The sequence below is a fragment of the Ceratosolen solmsi genome, unplaced genomic scaffold, assembly GCF_000503995.2.
Source record: "Ceratosolen solmsi marchali unplaced genomic scaffold, CerSol_1.0 scaffold7, whole genome shotgun sequence".
Classification (NCBI taxonomy): Eukaryota; Metazoa; Arthropoda; class Insecta; order Hymenoptera; family Agaonidae; genus Ceratosolen; species Ceratosolen solmsi.
In genome coordinates this window covers 11,881,794-11,900,407 of record NW_011948413.1, presented here as the reverse complement: position 1 = coordinate 11,900,407, position 18,614 = coordinate 11,881,794, and the positions used below count along the sequence as shown (strand labels likewise).

The 18,614-nt window shown below is 35.2% G+C and overlaps 3 protein-coding genes across 3 annotated transcripts in view; all 3 read right to left on the bottom strand.

The window, feature by feature from the left end:
• Positions 1 to 1,922: 1,922 nt before the first annotated feature.
• Clk (circadian locomoter output cycles kaput protein Clock) lies at positions 1,923 to 6,844 on the bottom strand. Its single transcript, XM_011506189.1, has 11 exons — positions 6,640 to 6,844; positions 6,320 to 6,468; positions 6,152 to 6,243; positions 5,811 to 6,015; positions 5,648 to 5,743; positions 5,203 to 5,278; positions 4,870 to 5,108; positions 3,912 to 4,156; positions 3,241 to 3,741; positions 2,689 to 2,862; positions 1,923 to 2,381 (listed from the first exon to the last, which is right to left on the bottom strand). The coding sequence occupies exons 1-11, from the start codon at positions 6,675 to 6,677 to the stop codon at positions 1,923 to 1,925; spliced, it is 2,274 nt and encodes a 757-aa protein (XP_011504491.1). The 5' UTR covers positions 6,678 to 6,844.
• Positions 6,845 to 9,454: 2,610 nt separating this feature from the next.
• LOC105367468 (uncharacterized) lies at positions 9,455 to 10,542 on the bottom strand. Its single transcript, XM_011506188.1, has one exon. The coding sequence runs from the start codon at positions 10,482 to 10,484 to the stop codon at positions 9,456 to 9,458; it is 1,029 nt and encodes a 342-aa protein (XP_011504490.1). The 5' UTR covers positions 10,485 to 10,542; the 3' UTR covers position 9,455.
• Positions 10,543 to 16,533: 5,991 nt separating this feature from the next.
• Positions 16,534 to 18,614, bottom strand: part of LOC105367692 (LON peptidase N-terminal domain and RING finger protein 2) — a gene marked incomplete at its 3' end in the record, with an annotated part of 65,572 nt that continues 63,491 nt past the window's right edge. Inside the window, exons 8-10 of the mRNA XM_011506461.1 lie at positions 18,145 to 18,449; positions 17,466 to 17,673; positions 16,534 to 16,914 (exon numbers count right to left, since the gene is read on the bottom strand). Of these exons, the coding sequence (XP_011504763.1) occupies positions 16,534 to 16,914; positions 17,466 to 17,673; positions 18,145 to 18,449 (894 nt within the window). The remainder of the gene's footprint in view (positions 16,915 to 17,465; positions 17,674 to 18,144; positions 18,450 to 18,614) is intronic.

Below are 18,614 nucleotides of genomic sequence, written 5' to 3'. Positions count from 1 at the left end.
TCGTCTTTTTTCTAACTTGAACAATATTACATATCAATGACAATAAAATACAATCTTGAAAGTGCAGGACAATATTGATCACATTCACTACGATAAATATCCTTGATATTTTAGTTTGAGAAAATATGACATATACATTATTAGATTTATCTACACAATATATTTATATTTGATAAATTTTTTTATACATAACAAAATATATTATTAGGATTTTGACGGATGCTCAAACGTACGTATTCCGATACAAATATGTATTTGTATAATTATATATAATTATGTATACAAATATGTATAATTATAATTTGTTTTTTTTTTTTTTTACGACTTATTATATAATTGACTCTATTAGATCTGGTAACTCGTCGATTTTTTTTTTTTTTTTTTTTTTTATTATTATTTGGCTATTTTGATCATTATATTGTCAACTTGTAGTTTATAAAACATGGAAGAATATTAATGGATGTTTAATGATAATTTGAACTAAAATTATTTAAAAATAGAAAAGATTCAAGCCCCTCGTTATTGTAACATTTCTATGTATTTTGGAAAATATATTCTTAGTAATTTCTCTTTGATTGTTCGTATATTATCAAATTTAGTGTTATTATAATTCCATATGCTTTAGTAATTATTATACGAATGAATAATAATTTTATGAAATTTTCTAACTTTCGTTTACAATAAATATTATTGTACGCAAAACGCAATACAAAGTCATATTAAAATTGTGTTTCTATATGATACATAAAATGTTTTTTTTTTTTTTTTTTTTTTTTTTTTTTTAACAGTTTGAGCTTGATTCATTAATGTTTTGCATTTGAACTAATTAATACAAATTACGAGAAGAAAGCACTATTTCTTATGTGCATTAAAATTTCAAGAAATGCTAAAAGAGATAGGCACATTAAACGCATAATTTTTAAAGTAAAGATAATGAATAACGTAAGTCTTGCACATTGTTTGGAATTTAGTTTAATATAGAGGAAAATGGCCTCTTTCCGTTTCTACAACGAAACAGTTCCGGCAATTTAGCACCTCGCACAGTCTCAATTATATTACATTCATCTTTACATTTTATTGAAAGAAACGCATGTCTTTTTGTTTTCTTTTCACTAAAAGTACATTATACAGATAATATCATACTTATAATGAAGTCCGAAATTGAAACATCGATAAGTTAAATCTACTCTTTCATTCGTTATTTATTTTTATCTTTTGATAAAATTTGTACCAAAATGTTCTTACGTTACGTACATTTGATATTAAAATACATATTAACAAATATACTACGATATAGTCCAGTCATACCCTATAACACCTTTAATTAGATTAAATAATCGTAATGCTCAATCGTAAAAACAGACCTTCAATTATGACATATCCACGAAATATGCCAAAGTGAATTTTCTTATTCTTTACAATTTATTTATAAAAATAATATTTTCGTCTTAATCTGCTATCTGGCATTTTATATTGGCAAGTTCGATGAATAATTTAATTAATTTATCACCAATAATTATATTAACTCATTAAATGAATTATTTTTCATTACGATACTGTATATATATGATGGTAAAAATCGCTGGGCTTGAAGAATTTTATAAAAACCCGAGTCGTTTATTAAATATCGAATAACTGCATTGCCACAATTTTTTACTATAAAATTACTCGAGTCTCGTCTTATTTCAAGCACCTTATTTTTGTAAGGAAATATTTTTATACATTTAACCAACTCGGTTATTAACTCGCAATTGACATTACACAGCTTCTCTATATACTAAAAACATCTTATGCTTATCTCTTATCATTAAAATTGATAACGAAGCACCTTTGTTACCCTCAATTTTATGAAGACTCCATTCAACCAACTTAAAAGCCTGCGATGAAAATACTCACGACGAGCCCTACTTTTCCTCTTCATTTCACGTTGGCCTTTGCTGTTGGTTTGGCGTTGTATCGATGTTTGCATATATCAGATCATTTTGCTGACACATTTGGAAGCCAATTAGATTCGTTGCTGGTTCCTCCGCCTGCTGCTGTTGATTAGGTGGTTGCGCGAGCTGCTGTTGCTGTTGTTGTTGCTGATGTTGCTGTTGCTGCTGTTGTTGTTGCTGTTGCTGCTGTTGTTGTTGCTGTTGTTGTTGTTGCTGCTGCTGCTCCTGCTGTGGCATCATCATCTGAACAATGTTGCTGTGAGTTGGGATTGGCGATGCCGATACGGCACTTCCCGGTAGCGAGTGCGGAAAAAGCTCTGGTGACACAATGTTTACGGGTAGCGTGATGGGCACTGGGAAGACGCTGACACCCGATACACTCTGATGTGCTGTACTCACGCAACGAGTCGTTTGCTGACAGTGATTCGCGCCATAGGGTACACCAACCTGTAATTGTAGAGAGAGAGAGAGAGATAGAGAAGCTAGATAAGTCCATTATATCATACAAGGATCACGAGTACTCGTTCTTTTCTACACGACATTTCTTTGAATTTTAAAAGTTAAATGTGATTTTGAAAGTTATTTGAAAAGATTTGGATTTTGATCGAGATCGATTATTATCGGTTAAATGGGGCAGCCGTAATGATTTGTCTCGTCATAGTGACTTAGAGTTAAGTATTCTTTAGCAAATATTGTATTTAAATCGTATAGTTTTAGAATAAACATATGTCGTAATATTTATAAAATTCATTACATTCAGTAATGGTGAAAATATTCCATATTTAGCTATCAACAGTTGCTCCGATACTCTTCGTAATTCTTCTTGCTGATGGACTATTAATTGTTGCAATTCTTCGTGCTTACGTTGCAGCTCATCTTGGATTTGATTTTGAACCGGAGTCATTAATAATCCTTGCTGATGGAGAATCTGCGAGGCAATTTAGAGTCAATTATTATTTATAATAATATAATATCCCGTCTCGGATACGCCATTTTTGCTCACATTTTTATTGAAATATATGTCTTTGTAACATGTCATTCAAGCTAATAAAAATTGTTTATACTCTATGGTATGTAAATATTATCCTTATACGCGCATCAAAACATTTAAGAATTGCTATTTTTCTTAACGATATTGAATATAATGAGAAAGATACGGGACCCAAGTAAGTATTTGACAATGCTGATTTTTCAACGTATTAAAGTCTTATTTATTATATTAGTCTTATACATTGTACAATCGTAGCCGTGCGATATAAAAATTATTGAGAAGAATCGTATGAGGATAGAGCAATGCCGGCTGTACCTCGTTTGCCTGAAGTGGCGCAATGAGAGATGCATCGGTCGATCCTGAGTACCCGCCTCCTACGACATTCTCCATGGGTACCATCGAGTACTGTTGTGTCGGCTCCAAGAAATCCGTAAAATGCTGCTGCTCAACTTTCAACTTTTGCGTCATTTGTTGATGCTGCTGTTGCTGCTGTTGCTGCTGCTGTTGTTGCGTCTGCTGGTGATACGTCGGTTGTGCTTGTTCTTGTTGCTGATGCGAAGTCTCGGACAATCTGTTCTCATTGCTTGGTATAATTGATTTGGAATTCGTCGAGCTATTGGCGGAAGGAAGTCTCGTCCTTGTAATTGGCTGAGAAATAGCTTGGAATGATCGTGAGCTTTGTGAGCAAGCGGAGACGGAAGTAGTGTCGGATTCGTCGCCTTGGTGTCGAAGTCGCGAGCGCATCGTCATCACCGACCGCGATGTTCTCGCGGATTTCGAAGACCAAGAGGGCGTACGAATTTGGCTCGGTGTATTCTGAAATTCAGTTGTTTCACTCAATTACTCGGTCATTATGCATAAGGAATTGCATTAAACGTACCATTTATTAATCGGCTTGGAATTATGAATTTTATGGACAATAGGGAGGAGAATAAGTATGAAAATTATTCCCACGGATCCAGAGAAGGGATATAGTTTTTTCATACCTGTGATCGTTTCGACGACACCATTAAATCATCTTGCACTCTGAAACTCGAGAAATCGTCATCGTTTCTTCTCATATGCTTAATCACATCAATGTAGCTAACAACATGATGCGTGCACACGATGAATTCTGGCTTGGAATTCCACTGATTGTATGTTATGTAGAAACGCGTTTGCAACCAAATCCATTGCTGTCCTTTGGTAAGAAATCGATAATGACAGGATGTGCCCTCGCCTTTCTTCATCACTGTACATGAAAATATTAACTTTTTTTTTTATCTTTAATAATTATTTTCAAAACTATACATACATATATACTTGTTTTAATAATCTTGTAATTAAGTATCGAAATAGAAAATGCGTATGTCTAATTTATGCAATTATAAGAGCGTACGATGCTTATTTCTCAGAATCATAGAATTTCCAAATAAATTTGGAATTCACTTTCACGCGTATCGATCAAGCAACTTGCATAATTAATTCAATTTTTTTATCCGTGAGTATTTAAGCGTAGATTGATAAAAATTCCAAAAAAACAAAACTTTCGTTATTTCAATAATAATTAGTTTAAAATGAACAAAAGGTAAATTTCTTTCCAAATTTATTTCCAAATAAATTCACTTTCACGCGTATCGATCAAGCAACTTGCATAATTAATTCAATTTTTTTATCCGTGAGTATTTAAGCGTAGATTGATAAAAATTCCAAAAAACAAAACTTTCGTTATTTCAATAATAATTAGTTTAAAATGAACAAAAGGCAAATTTATAAATCAAATGGGAAAACTTTTATGATGCTTTGGCATATGTAATTATTAATCTATGAGCAATTAAAATTTCCAGACATTAATTCGATCCATTCGCTTACTGCTGTTTATTGAAAAATTTAAATTTCACGTCGCATTAGGTTCTTTTCTTTTTTTTTTTTTTTCATCAAAAGACGAATGTATCAAACACTCACAAGACTCATGACAAGTTACAACTTTATCCAAATCATCTATGTGATAATAATCATATCCAGATGTGCCGAGTACTTCGAAAGGTAAGTATCCAATTATTGGTGGTGCTCTGTGATCTAAAAACAGGAATTTCCATTCTAGGCTGTGCCTAGAGGTGAATTCCGTTTTCGTATTATCCACAATAGACATTTCTCGTATTAATTGTGGCATCTGTAGACGGCCAGTACACACGAAAACTGTTCTGCTCGGACAATAACAAAGAGTTTCATAATAAATCAGTAGCTTGCAAAAGGTAAAAAAGTAACGGATACGGGCATAAGTCAAAACTTTCTTACTTAGCTTCTCCAGCGACGCTGTTTCCAAATCTATTAGTTGAAATAACATTATCGGTATCCCCATCGTTTTTCGTACCTGGAATTGTAAGAAAATATTTATCCTAATGTTAAAAATAAAATTCTTGTAAAGTACAACATTTTAACAGTCACTAGGGGAATGTACATTCTACGGACTCATGCCTAGCGAATAGCAATAGCACTACCAAAATCAGCATGAGACGAAATAAATTTTCTAATCGAATTTATCGATTTACCCAATTAATACTTTACCCACAAGGATATAGAAAAAGTTGATATAGTTATTGCAATATTAGTTAATATTTCTAATAGATGTGTATTATAATGTAATATTGCATTATAAGCCGATGATATAATAATAGATGTATTGGTGGATAAGGACGAGGCATAACGATAACCCTGACACTCTTATTCACGAAAAACTTACGAAAGTATCCAACAAATTGCACAAGCTCGTATATCGGCTCTTCCCGAAAATCTAGACTCCCTCGTTTAATATGGCACGTAAACGATACTTGCTGCTCTGTAAGAAATGCGCATTTTAATCGACGTTAATTAAAATATGTCGGCGAAATGACGGTAAGATTTACCCTTTTTGATACTACTTTGTTCTCGGGCGCTCGCAGCGTTAGCCAAAATATTATACAAATGTGATTGGTCCTCTTGAAAGGCTATTTCATAAATTGTTGAGTTAGTGAGCTCGTTTGGGAGGTAACTCAGAAGCGACGTTATACTCTCAGAAACGTAATAAATTCGTCCCGACGACGAGAAGACCATTATGAAGCCATCGAGTGCCTGAAATTTCAAAGTTATATATTGCTGGATATTTAAGATGCCAAAGTGCCGTTATCATTTGTCTCGAATAGTGTTTGTTCGTTCTCGTTAACGCGCACTCAAATCTCCGACTATTCGCTTAATCGAGATGCCATACCTCTAAGGTTAAATGTGTGAACTCCTCGTTCGATAGGAAGGAAGGTTTCCAATCCTCTTGTATCTCGTGGGCTCTTGACCTTACTGCCAATTCTATAAGTATTATCGATGTTATAGTGGCTGTGTAATAATATTATTATCTTGCTATTACAATGCATTTATTACAAACCGGTATGATTCTTTAGAAAGAGTATCGTAGATTTTAAGACCGTAGATTTGTCCATTTTTCTTGTATTTGTGTTCACCATATTGCCGAGCTCGTTCACCAGCATATTAAACTGATCTCTTCGTTTCTTCTCACTCAAATTCCTAGACTTTCTATATGAAATAAAATATTCTTATAAAGCCTTCTTTTCATTCTTTACAGAGAAAAAAAAAAAAAAAAAAAAAAAAAAAAAAAAAACTATCAATATGAAAATTTGTCAATTGTGTTATATGTCAATTCGTATCACTCCATTTATAAACATTAGACTTGTAATATTTACATACCTTTTGGTATCATCCCTTTCATCGTTTTCGTCCTCCATGGTTTCGCTAAAACGAATTCTCAATTAAATAAATCTCAAATGCAAGGCATTAAAGTAATTTGAAAATTTATCGGTCAAAAAGTTTCGCGCGTTATCCACAGATCTTTTAACACTATTACGACTCTCCACACGCAACGCAAATAATCTCGCGAATAATCAGCTAATTAGTGTTATTAATATAAGTTTTTAAGATTCAATTTCGTTGATTAAGAGGTCCGTTAAAATATAAACAAAGAAGGACGTCGACCGAATGCGAGTAACTGTAGATCACAAGTAGACTACTTTTTGGGCTCAACCCTTTCCACTCCCCCGACCCTCACAAATACCTCTCGCGAATCATCCGCTCCGTTCTACCATCGATCGTTCTACCTCACAGCCGCTGCTTCGAATCCTTCACTCGCGTCTAGCCTCAAAAGCCTTGCGTCTCGCACAAGGAACGCATGCTGCCATGCCTCCTTCGCGTGCCCCACCCCTTCCCCCATGCCCCACCAACCCCGACAAACAATGCACCTCGGCACTTCCGCGGTCGAGTGCGAGAACGATAGGCGCTGCTCCTGGCGGTGACAAGGGGCCGCCCAACGGCCACGCAACGTCACATTCGTGCGGGCGCCCTCGATCGATATGGTGCCGCGCGTCCCGTGTGCCATCCATGGCCGAGGCAAGGAGGCGAGTCCTCGCGGCCCCGGGCGACTTACTCGGACTGTCGGGTCGAGCCCCTGCTCCTGATGTAGCTCGCCATCGCTCGCTGACCCAGGCTCGGGCTTCTCCTCCGTCACCTCCACGCTGAACTCTTGCCTCCTCCTCCTCCCACCTCCTCCTCCCCCCCCCCCCTCTTCCTCCTCCTCCTTCTCCCCCTGCTTCACCCCCCCCTCCTCCTCCTCCTCCTCCTCCTCCTCCTCCTCCTCCCACCTTCTCCACCCACCTCTTCCTCCTCCTCCTTCTCCTCCTGCTTCACCTTCTCCTCCTCCCACCTCCTCCCACCTCCTCCTCCCACCTCCTCCTCCTTTTCCTCGGACGATGCTCTCGTGCGCACTTGCCAGTGGCTTCGTCGAGGGGAGAGACGCGACCTCGCGCTCTCGGCCCGCTGCATACTGACTCGTATCGCGCCGATCCGCACGGGGCCACGAAGCATTGCGCAGGCTTATAGGGGCCGAGCTACTCGCCGCGGCACCGATAACACTACGGCTCCAAATGTCACTAGGTTGCGTGCGCGCGCGCGCCCCCTACTTAACGGCCTCCGGGATGTCCAAGTTGAACGTTAACGGGCTCGTCCATGTCACGCCAAGGGAGTTGCTAAGGGGCCGGCATGCACCTAGTTGTCCTACGCTGGCTGGCCAAATTTTTCCAGCTGAGTAATAACATTTTTGGCGAATGTATTTTAGTTGTTAGTGGATCGGAATGTCGTGCAAAAGAGCACAAAGTTGATCGGATGTTTTTGAACTGTTGGATTAGAATGCCGTGCGAAAAGAATTATTGCCAATATGCTTGCGATGATTATGGTAAATGTTGATCAAGTAATATTGCAACTAATTCGCCAAACGCCTTCGTTACATTCCTTACAAGCATTAACTTTACCAAAATTACGATTTTTAATTTATAACTTTATATGTTTATAAATATCAATTGTAAGTTGAAAGTAAACAATCATGCATGCTTATATTTTCTCGTATATTCTCATAAGATCTCATATAGAATAGAGTATTTTGCTGCCAAAGTTATGCACAACTTTAGTCTAATTACCTGAAAATATTAACTCGATCCTTAATATATACGTGTATATATTCAGAAAAATTAATCGTTAATTTTATTAATCAATTTAATGACTTTAGATATTATGGTAATTAATTGATATTATTGTTATATCATAAGGACATCAGTTTTTATTTTTGTCTATAAATTTGGAGGGATAATTTATCGAACGAATCATTTCCAGATACTGTTAGGCTACCACCACACTATTATTCCTTAAATGCTCATAAACTTCGAACATAAACAATTTACTTACTTATTAATAAAACCAAGTCATTATTTTACAGGATAATTACAGTTAATCTTACGATTAACGAGGATAATTATTTTTAAAGGTAAATAAAATTAAAAATCAATCGCCATTATTTTGTCGAGCCGTGCATTAAAACTTTTAATGAAATATTCGTATACGTTCGATAAAAGCTTAGCGCGACAATGTTATGTAAGATTCGTCGTTGGATTATATAAATGATTATCATGCATCTTAAGTAAATAAGTCAAAAACTATTCTTACGTCTATTGGCTTTTATAATTTCGAGGTTAATTATTGAATAGAAAAAATAGTCTTTTAAATAGAAAAAAATTTGATACCCGATGAAAGGAGAATATTTTGTTGTTGTTGTTGTTGTTGTTGTTGTTGTTGTTGTTGTTGTTGTCGTCGTCGCTGCTGCTGCTGCTGCTGCTGCTGTTGTTGTTGTTGTTGTCGTTGTTGTCGTTGTTGTTGATAACAATCATTATTATTCATAAAGAAATTATTAACAATTTATTTTATTTATAATTTATAATAAAATTTATATTTCAATAAAAGCATGTTTCTTCCTATTGTATTGCAACAATTTGTAAATTTTAATAGATAATATTGAACACCATTCGATGTAAAATATTCAAGGTAAAAATTAAAAAATAATATAGTTTTATTAAAAGCTTGGGCATTCAATAAATTAGATTCAATCATTACATTTAAATTTCAAATACTCGATATTCTTGATTTTCAATTCGAAATTTGTAATTATGCATCAATTAAAAAATTTATGTTCTTTTGAAGCTGTGCAATTTTGAAATGATATTTCTTGTAGTCCTAATGTTACTACTCTTTGGACTGTTTATCGAGGACACGGATTTTTTCATTCTTACGGGCCCTTTTTCCGAATTTTCACCAATGTTTGCCTGAGTACTTGAATTTTTCATAAATTGTGATATACGAGCGGATTCGGAAAATTTTCTAGCTGCTTCGTCACTCGCTTGTAAATATTTCTTCATTAAATACGACATTCCACTTTCTTCTGAATCATCGTTTTTATTTTCGCTTGTCGAGCTTTTAACATTCAAATTAGCGCTGTTTGTGGCTCGAGAAATTTTTTCGTTCTTATTTTTCTTCTGAGGCTTTGATTCAAATTCATTGAATGCATCGTACGAAGATTTTGTGAATATAGTTCTAGGACTTATCACTGTTGAATTAGTTTGTTTCGTTATTTCTTTTATATCACTATCGGACTCCGTATCATCATCCAAATCAGAATTCATAACTATAGATTTCAAATAATTATTTTGCAAATATAAGTTTGCATCCTCATTATCGTCAGATATATAATTAGATTTTTGCAGGTCACTATTGCGTTTACATCTATTTTTTCTCACTTTTTCATTACTTAATTTTGATCTTAGACAACCTTCGCCACTTCCGTATTTTTCAATAAAATTTTGACTGTTAGTGAGGCGCGTTGTTTTCCCATTCAATATATTTCTTTTTGCCACGTCGAATATCTTTTCCTCAAAGTCATTTGGAACTTTAATCGTAGATTTTGTTCGTTTCTGGTCTTTCTTTATGAGGGCATCGATGTCATCTTTCCTTAATACAGTACGAATGTCATTAGGCATTAATTTACTTGATATACTAGAATTAATGGATTGCAATATTTTTTCGTTTCTGCCTCTGGATTTTTCTAAGCTTTTCAATTCGTCTCCCGGAGTTCTGGAACCTTTCTTAGACGTGGAACGGGCATTTTGCTCTTTAACCAGTTGCTTAAAGCCCTGGCTTAATCCTAAATGTTTTTCCATTTCTGTCAGCTTTATCTCTCCGTTAAACTATTTATGTAATATTTTCAAAATATCGCTGGAGTTGAATAGCTAAATGAGAAAAATGAATTTTACAAATAATATATTTGCAATTTTAAATAGAATTTTAAAAAGAAACTTTATCGTTGATGGAAATTTTAAAAATAAAAAATTGAAAATATAGAGAAATGATGAAAAAACGTGTTATTAACATCGTGTTTATTGTTTTTATAATGAAAAAAATAATAAAAGTACCTCGTCACTGGCTTTGAAAGCATAAATTAAATTAGCAACGTTCTTGAGCGTCTAATAATTTGTTAATCGTCAAAATATATAAATTGGAAAGGTTAAAAACGTATTTCTTTTTTCTGTAATGACAAGTTCAAGATAATTCAATAAATTTCAACGAGGATAGAATTAAGCTTAAGATAAATTTTTCATATTCCCATTTGTGATTAATAAGTATACCACAATCTTGTTTAATTTCGCCGTTAATTTTCTTACTTCATAAAAAATTCTGCTGAATTTATTTGGAAAATTCAATAACTTTTTTTTCCAGGACAAATGTGATCCATAAGATACTTTCCATATGTATGAAATAACCTATATAGAAAATTTTATTGCCAAATACATAAGAAGTAGCCTGTTGTTCGGATAAATGTTACAAATCTTGTCTTGCAATACTTTTATTTCATAATAATCTCGGCACAGACAAGGTGCAACCGAATACTTTTTGAAATGCGATAGATTACTATTCATAATTCAGAATAATTAAAAATAAATGAATTGTCATCTGAACAGAGATTCGTGTGAAGTACGTAGAAATCTGTCATTCATAAAATTGAAAAGTTTATTATTATAGATATAAATAAAGAGCATTTTTTAACGTTTTTAACAAAAATTTGTTTGGCAGTGACACAAAGAATATATTGGAAATAAATGCATCAACATGAATGAAGTATTAAAAATTAATTTTGTTTGTATCAAAGCAATTTATTAATATATGAATTCCAAATTATTTTATGAATATTACAATAAAGCTTTTATATAATAGAATGAAAATAATATATATATATATATATATATATATATATATATATTTTTTTTTTAAATGAGAATTGTATTTTAAATGTTTAAATAATTGCAAGGTATATTTTCAATAAAGTTGAAATATTAAAAAATAGTAATAAAATTCTCTTTGCTCTTTTAAATTACTATAAACATTTAACAATACAGATTCTACTCATATATATATAGTACTATACGCATTTCTTAATTTATTATTATTATTATTTGATAGGTAAAAGAAATAATTGAGGTAATCATAAATTGTCAGTCGATTTCACAATTTTTATTATAATATATTCGATATGAAGAAGTGAAGATAAATATAGAAATGTCAAAGTAAAAATGGAAAGTCGAATGTAGCATTCGTTATAGAACCGTAATCGTAATAATATTACAAGATAGGCTACACAGTAATATCACAATGCATGATTTATAAACTTTCGGATGAGTATACAGGAGAAAATGTGAGTGAAATTCCTATGTATATATATATATGCAAAAGCTTTTCCAAATATAAACAAATAACAAGTAATAAATTCAGCATAAGACAAAAAATTTACACGTAATAATGTAAATTAATTTATTGAGTTCCTAATAAATACAAAAAAAAACTTTGATAACGAAAATTCTCAAAGAAGGTAATTCTTTTTGTGAATATCAGAACGATTTACGTTTCAATATCTAACTAATTTAACATACTTCTCATCTTAAAAAATTATAAAAAAATTCATTCATCTTTTCAAGATTGGGTACGACGCATTTTATTTATTTTCTTTCAATCTCTTGCTTGCAATTTTTCATTCTTACGTCAAATATATTCATCATTCTTGAGATAGGGAAAGTTTTTAAATTTATTTAATTTACTATGGTTTACATGTAACTTCTTAATAATCACAAACATTAATGCGAATTTGATTACTTGACGGTAGATATCAAGTTTACTACAAATATATATATATATATATATATATATTTGTACATATAGTAGAAGCAAGAGAGAAAAAGATGTTTTGACACGTATGTCTGTGTAAATTCTATATATCTTATTAAATACTTGATTGCATGATTGATATGATGTCCCTAGTTTCCGAAGGCTCTAAATATTCAATGAGCTTCAGGTCGAGCAGTGAAAATAAATTACTATGCACTAGCGTATTCTGAGAGTCTTAAAGGCGATGGAACAACGCAAAAGAACCTTTTACGTTTACAAATGATTTATGTTTGTATTTATAATCATCATAATATATAAAAATTGCAGGAGTCAAGGCGCTTAGGCGCATACACTTTTCTTTCATGTTTTATCTATTCGCAAAAAGTCGTTGAGGTTTAATATAGAAAGGGTTGAGGCGGATGAAATCACAATTCCAAAGCACCAACTTGCTTTATCTCATCAATTCATGTACACATACATTGACAGTTTCACATCGTACGGTGGCATTTCATAATAATGAATAGAAAAAATTCTGGATTCTAAGCGTTATATGTTACTAATTTTGGTGGATTGATTTATGGTGATGAAGAAAAAAATTATCTATTAAATTACAATATGCGTATCCAGCCTTTTGACAGCAAACGTCTTTGGAAAATATTCGAGCTAAAGCGACAGCGACAGTTTGTTTTGTTTTCACATACTAGAACACGATTTTATCAAAATTAATTGAAAATCACGCTTATTCGTTTATATTATATGAAATGGCTTCCATCTTATTTATAAATATCACCTAAGACATCAACGTGTACGTGAATGCGTACACATACGCAGGGAATTCCTTAAATCAGAATTGTAGATTCTCAATTGATTTGCTTACATTCATATCTGCGGGGACTGACGAGTAAACTTTGTAAAACGCAAATAAAACTATTTATATTTACTAATATTAATATTGAAGATATATTTTGTTTTATATCTTGATAAAAAAAAAAAAAAAAAAAAAAAAAAAAAAAAAAAAGAAGAAGATTTGCAAAAACTGTAAAATATTTTCGTTCTGAGGCTAAAATACAACGTTACGCATGATTTTGCAGAAACTACTTATTCTTTTTTTTTTTTTTATTTCATATCGTGGAAGATATATAATTAAATATCAATGAACTCCATTATTGCCAGAAGTTTTGTCACATTATGGTCAACTTATATTGCAATTTTCTTTTCAACCAAAAGAAGCTGACGATTAATTCTTGTTTTGAATAAATGTACAGTTTACAATATTTTAAAAAATACTCAATTTTTTTCATAATTTTCAGATACATTGAAAAATATGTGCTCATCTGAAAGAGACATCGAAGAGAATAATTTTTCTTACTATTTTCAGTCCCCTTTTCATATTTTTCTATTTATACATATAAGAGGAGGAAAAAGAGAAGAATTGAATGATTGTTGTATCTATTCGCAGGAAAGTACGTTGGGCAAAGGCATGCAGTCTTATCACGTTCAACGGCAATCGACATTTCGACTGCTTGTCGCTGTAGGTTTATGATGAGTCTAATTACAAAATCTACAGTTTATACTTTTTTTCTCCCTCTATTTTTCTCTCTCTCTTTCTCTCTCTCTCTCTCTCTCTCTCTCTCTCTATCTCTATCTCTATCTCTATCTCTCTCTCTCTCTCGAGCGTGCACGCGCAGTCGTTCTCTTTCATTCGGGGATTTAAAAACGTCTTACTTCCCCTTAATCCACGCTATATAGTCTTTACATACACACTTACATTGCAAAATCGTTCGTTCGTTCATTGCTCTTCCATGACGGAGAAAGAATTACGCATATTTTCAATTCCAGAGAAATTATTACCAATTATATAAAAGCTAATTATGTCGACAATCGTTGCTTGGAATATTATATACATCATACAAATGATAATATTATGTACATATTTTCAAATATGTTCACGTGTGATTATTAGATACGTGGAATTACATTTTTCATGATTATACTTTACAAGTTAATGACTTCACAAAATTCGACACAATTAGTCTCGGTGATGAAGAAATATACGTTTCATATGCTATAAGTTTTGAAGAACGATGAAAGTGTATCTTTCTCAATACTCTTCGGATCCAATGAATTTTTCAACGAGCTTACAATACATCTTGCACATCGTATTCTGGAAGAACAGATTTGCCTATATTGCATGGATATACAAATGTATATTAAATAATGAAGAAAGTCAGCGACGCCTATGTTTAGCACAAACTCAGACCTTGTATATTTGGATATGTTTTTTATTTAAACAGCACCGTTTTTATTATTACGTGTTATGCATCGTCTTTAGTATTTAATAATAGCATTTTGTATTATAATATAATGAGTAGCGTGAGAGGGTAATACATTAAGGTCCAATTGTTCGCTTTTTGACTAGACGTCCCTGATTCACATTTACATATTTCGAATTAAAAGCCTCGACATTCATGTTTTGTGCACTGCAGAAGGTTTGTCAATGTCAACGGTATTTTATACTCGGCTAATTAAACACATGCACCAAGCAGAAAAAATATCTTTCAGTCGCGTATTTAATCGATAGGCTGATGTAGGAAAGAATAAAAGACTGTCTATTTCACATTAATGCGCATTATATAATGATTTTATTGACAAGCACGGACTTATAGGTTAGTTGTTCGACAATGTGGGCAGTCGATTATGTATGTGCCAGGCTAATTTACGTTAAAACTATGTTAGTACGAAAACTATTCACAGTTTCATTTTAACGTAGAGATTTGCTCAAGTACAATTATATGCCAAAGTACATAAAATCCATCCGAATTCTCAGTTCATTCTTAAACAATGAGCATCTATTATCATTTATTTTATCATAATTTTTTTTTCTTTTCTCTTTTATAAGAAGGCAATATATTTTTACCTCGAATGAATTTCAGTAGTTTGCATGCAAAAGCGCAATAATGAATATGAGCGGAAATTCTTTTGTCCTTCTCGAGTCCCCGATTCAAAGTGTCCAACATTATATTTAAATATAGTCCATAACTTCGAGTACAACAACCTAATATAATATCCTCTCTACTCTTTTAATACGTTCCATCTTATATCTTTCTCTTCTTAATTATCCATTCAGACTTCTGCGCATAGTCTTTTCGCATATGAGTACTCACGCATGCATAATAGGAAAGTGTGCAGCGGATATTTTCACGAACAATCTTGAAGTATCGTTAGTACAATACATTCAGCTGACTCCTTAATCTAAATCGTAGACAGTTATAGTGATAACGACAATGTCTAAATTATAGTAAATATTTATTTAGGACTATGAAAATAAATATTTATTTGAGTTATAATTAGGTTTACTCTACACGAGGACGTAACGGCAAATTCAATTCTTTCTTTCTTTTTTATTTATTTGTTTTTTTTCTTTTGTTTTTTTTTTGTTTTTTGTTTTTTTTTTTTTTTTCACCGCATTCGCTTCATTCGATGTCAATCTGACAATCTTAAGCAGCATCGCCAATAATATAAACGCCAATCGGTTTATAACATTCCCAATGATCCAAGAATTTTTTTCCATTTCCGTGCAATTTATTGTATGCGCATAATCATAAATGAGAATAGGTGGGGACTAAATCTTAAAAGACCATACTCCAACGACACAAGCCTGGCTGCTCAGTTATGAGATGAATGCATTCAATCGCCAAATTATCCATCCCATCGACTACTGCATCACCAAATTTACGAAAGTTATTAAATTAGTCATAATAAGGCTCGATAGTTGCCATCCGTCATTGGCTACATCCTCGCTTGGAGTAAACACAGTCGCACAACTCAAGCGAGTCGCGCAACTGACTCGCCGAGCATCCGAATAATGATGCCTCCGAAGAAATCGAGCGGTCATTGCAGACGCGATGCGCAAATACCCGCACAATCGATAGTCCATCCTTAGGAGCGTTGTACGAGCGTCGTATCGGTGGCTCACGTCGTCGTCGTCGTCGTCGTCGTGATCGTCGTCGTGGTCGTGGTGGTGGTGGTGGTGGTGGTGGTGGTGGTGGTCGTCGTCGTCGTCGTCATCGTCGTCTCGCTCCTCTGGCTCTCGCCGGCAATGATGGCACTGCCCCTCTCGTCCCTGCAGATGCTCGTCGAGGTTGTCGTCTCCTCGGACGCCGTGGGACCGATGCTTAGCTGGCGCTGCTCCATGTGATCGAGGGTCTTCTCGATAGCGCGCAACCGTTTCTCGAGGCTCGTCGTCCCGAGGATGCCGACCTGGAGCTGAGGTCCCAGGGGCAGGATCGCCAACAGCCACCAGGCCCAGGAGGGCCCGTCCGTCAGTCGGGGCCAGTCCTCCTCGGCCTCCGGCATATCTCCGAATACCCGACGAATCTCCGAGCGCTGGGACAGCGGTACCGTCACCCACCATTTCTTGCTCTTCGCCCGCACCTGCGCAAATACAAAGTCATTTTCTTAGTCATTTCCGACTTGGCGTCCGTCAACTTACGTCGTAGGTCATTTTACGCAACTTTTTCTGCATCTTCCTTATCGAAGCGAGAGCTTTCATAACATTTAGCATTTATATCCAACGATCAACATGTTTTCTTAACTAGTTTTATAATGATAAAGTCGGTTGAAAGTCTTTTTTGCGTTGTTATTGATTTTGTGATTATCGTGATAACGAAAATTTTGAGCAAGCAATGCTCTTTAGCATTATAAATATCCGTTAAAGCAAAAAAAGTCAAGTCTCGTAGTTTGTTTAATAGAGCAATCTATCTTTAAACGGCAGTTATACGATTGAAAGTATCGCTCGAGCAATAAAAGCAAGTAATAAGCAGCGTTAAACGTGAGCAATGAGAGAAAGACAGAATAAATGAATGAACGAATGAATGAATGGATGGATGAATGAATGAAGGAAGAAAAGTAGGACGGCGACTATTAGATGCGACTATTAGAGAGTATATAAAAATTTCAGTGAATCTGCAAAATATCGTACTTACTTTGTTGTGCAATTCGACAATGCTAAGTAACTGGTCAGCTGGAATCGGCGTGTCTCTCAAAAATTCAACCTGCGCCGTATCGTATCCATCCCTCTCGTCTCCCGACAGGACTCGAAATCTCCTCCCACCAATACTACTCAATATGCTGCAGCCATCCTTGAGCAGAACCCTGTCTCTTATATCCAACATCGTGCCGTACTCCGCGTACCTGATCGACAACAATTTGCAATTTAATAAATCAGCCCCGTACCCTAGTCAAATAACTGCCAGGGCTTTCAGAGCTTTTGCCTGGCAAGCTTCTCCTTTCGAAATTATTCATAATAGAGGTCTACTATGACTTGGCGATGATGAGAGGCTCGCTCAATACATTCTGTCCACGGACTATTTCAGTCGCGAGACGTGAAATTCATTGGTAATGCGAGAGGTTTGCGAGCGAGCGACCATCGATTTGCCAACGCATGAAAATTTTTGAATCGATGAAAAAAAAATTAAAAAAAATTAACGCATGAATTTGCTTCGTGTCTGAGCTCGCCGAGTGTTCGAGGGGAGTTGAGTGGCTAAGAAAGCCCCGTAAGGCCGCGCAACAGTCGGCTGGGAAATAAAGCAATACGGAGATAGAAATAAAGAAAGAAGAAGCAGCGCAGCAGAGGGTCTAAGCGATTGGCAGCCGGTTAATCACCTCTTGGTAGCGCTGGCCTCGCGGTTGAGGCAGGCCGCGATGCCGAACTGCCGGGTGCCGCTCTCGAGGCACCTGCGCACCATCAGCCTGTACCTCGGCTCGTAGACGAAGAGGGGACAGGCGACGCAGGGGAAGGCCGTCGTACAGACGAACACGGCGATCTGCTCGCTCGCTGCCTCCTCAGCGTCCTGCTGGACGAGCTCCTGGCGATGAGCTGCCGCCCGGGCTGCGTACTCCTTCGGTGCCGCGTACTTGAGAGCGCACTCGACGAAGTCCGTCACCGTCTTCTGGCTGCTCGCCAGATACTGGAACAGAGGTCGGGCGTTCAGCTGTTGGTGAGCTGCCGGGGGCGGGGAAGGGCAAGTGGGACGCCATGACGTTTACACGCGCGCGTAAATCTTGGAAGATTTTGACCGATGAGCCCCGACTGACGGATGTCTATAAAGATTGCGCGGCACTTTCTCAAGCGC

Excerpts from the sequence above, each read along its gene's own strand:
- Clk (XM_011506189.1), bottom strand. The coding sequence starts at position 6,677 with ATGGAGGACGAAAACGATGAAAGGGATGATACCAAAAG. Across the intron at positions 6,244-6,319 it reads CTTTCTAAAGAATCATACCG|AATTGGCAGTAAGGTCAAGA; the intron begins GTTTGTAATAAA and ends TAATACTTATAG. Across the intron at positions 6,016-6,151 it reads TCACACATTTAACCTTAGAG|GCACTCGATGGCTTCATAAT; the intron begins GTATGGCATCTC and ends TTGAAATTTCAG.
- LOC105367468 (XM_011506188.1), bottom strand. The coding sequence starts at position 10,484 with ATGGAAAAACATTTAGGATTAAGCCAGGGCTTTAAGCAACTGGTTAAA.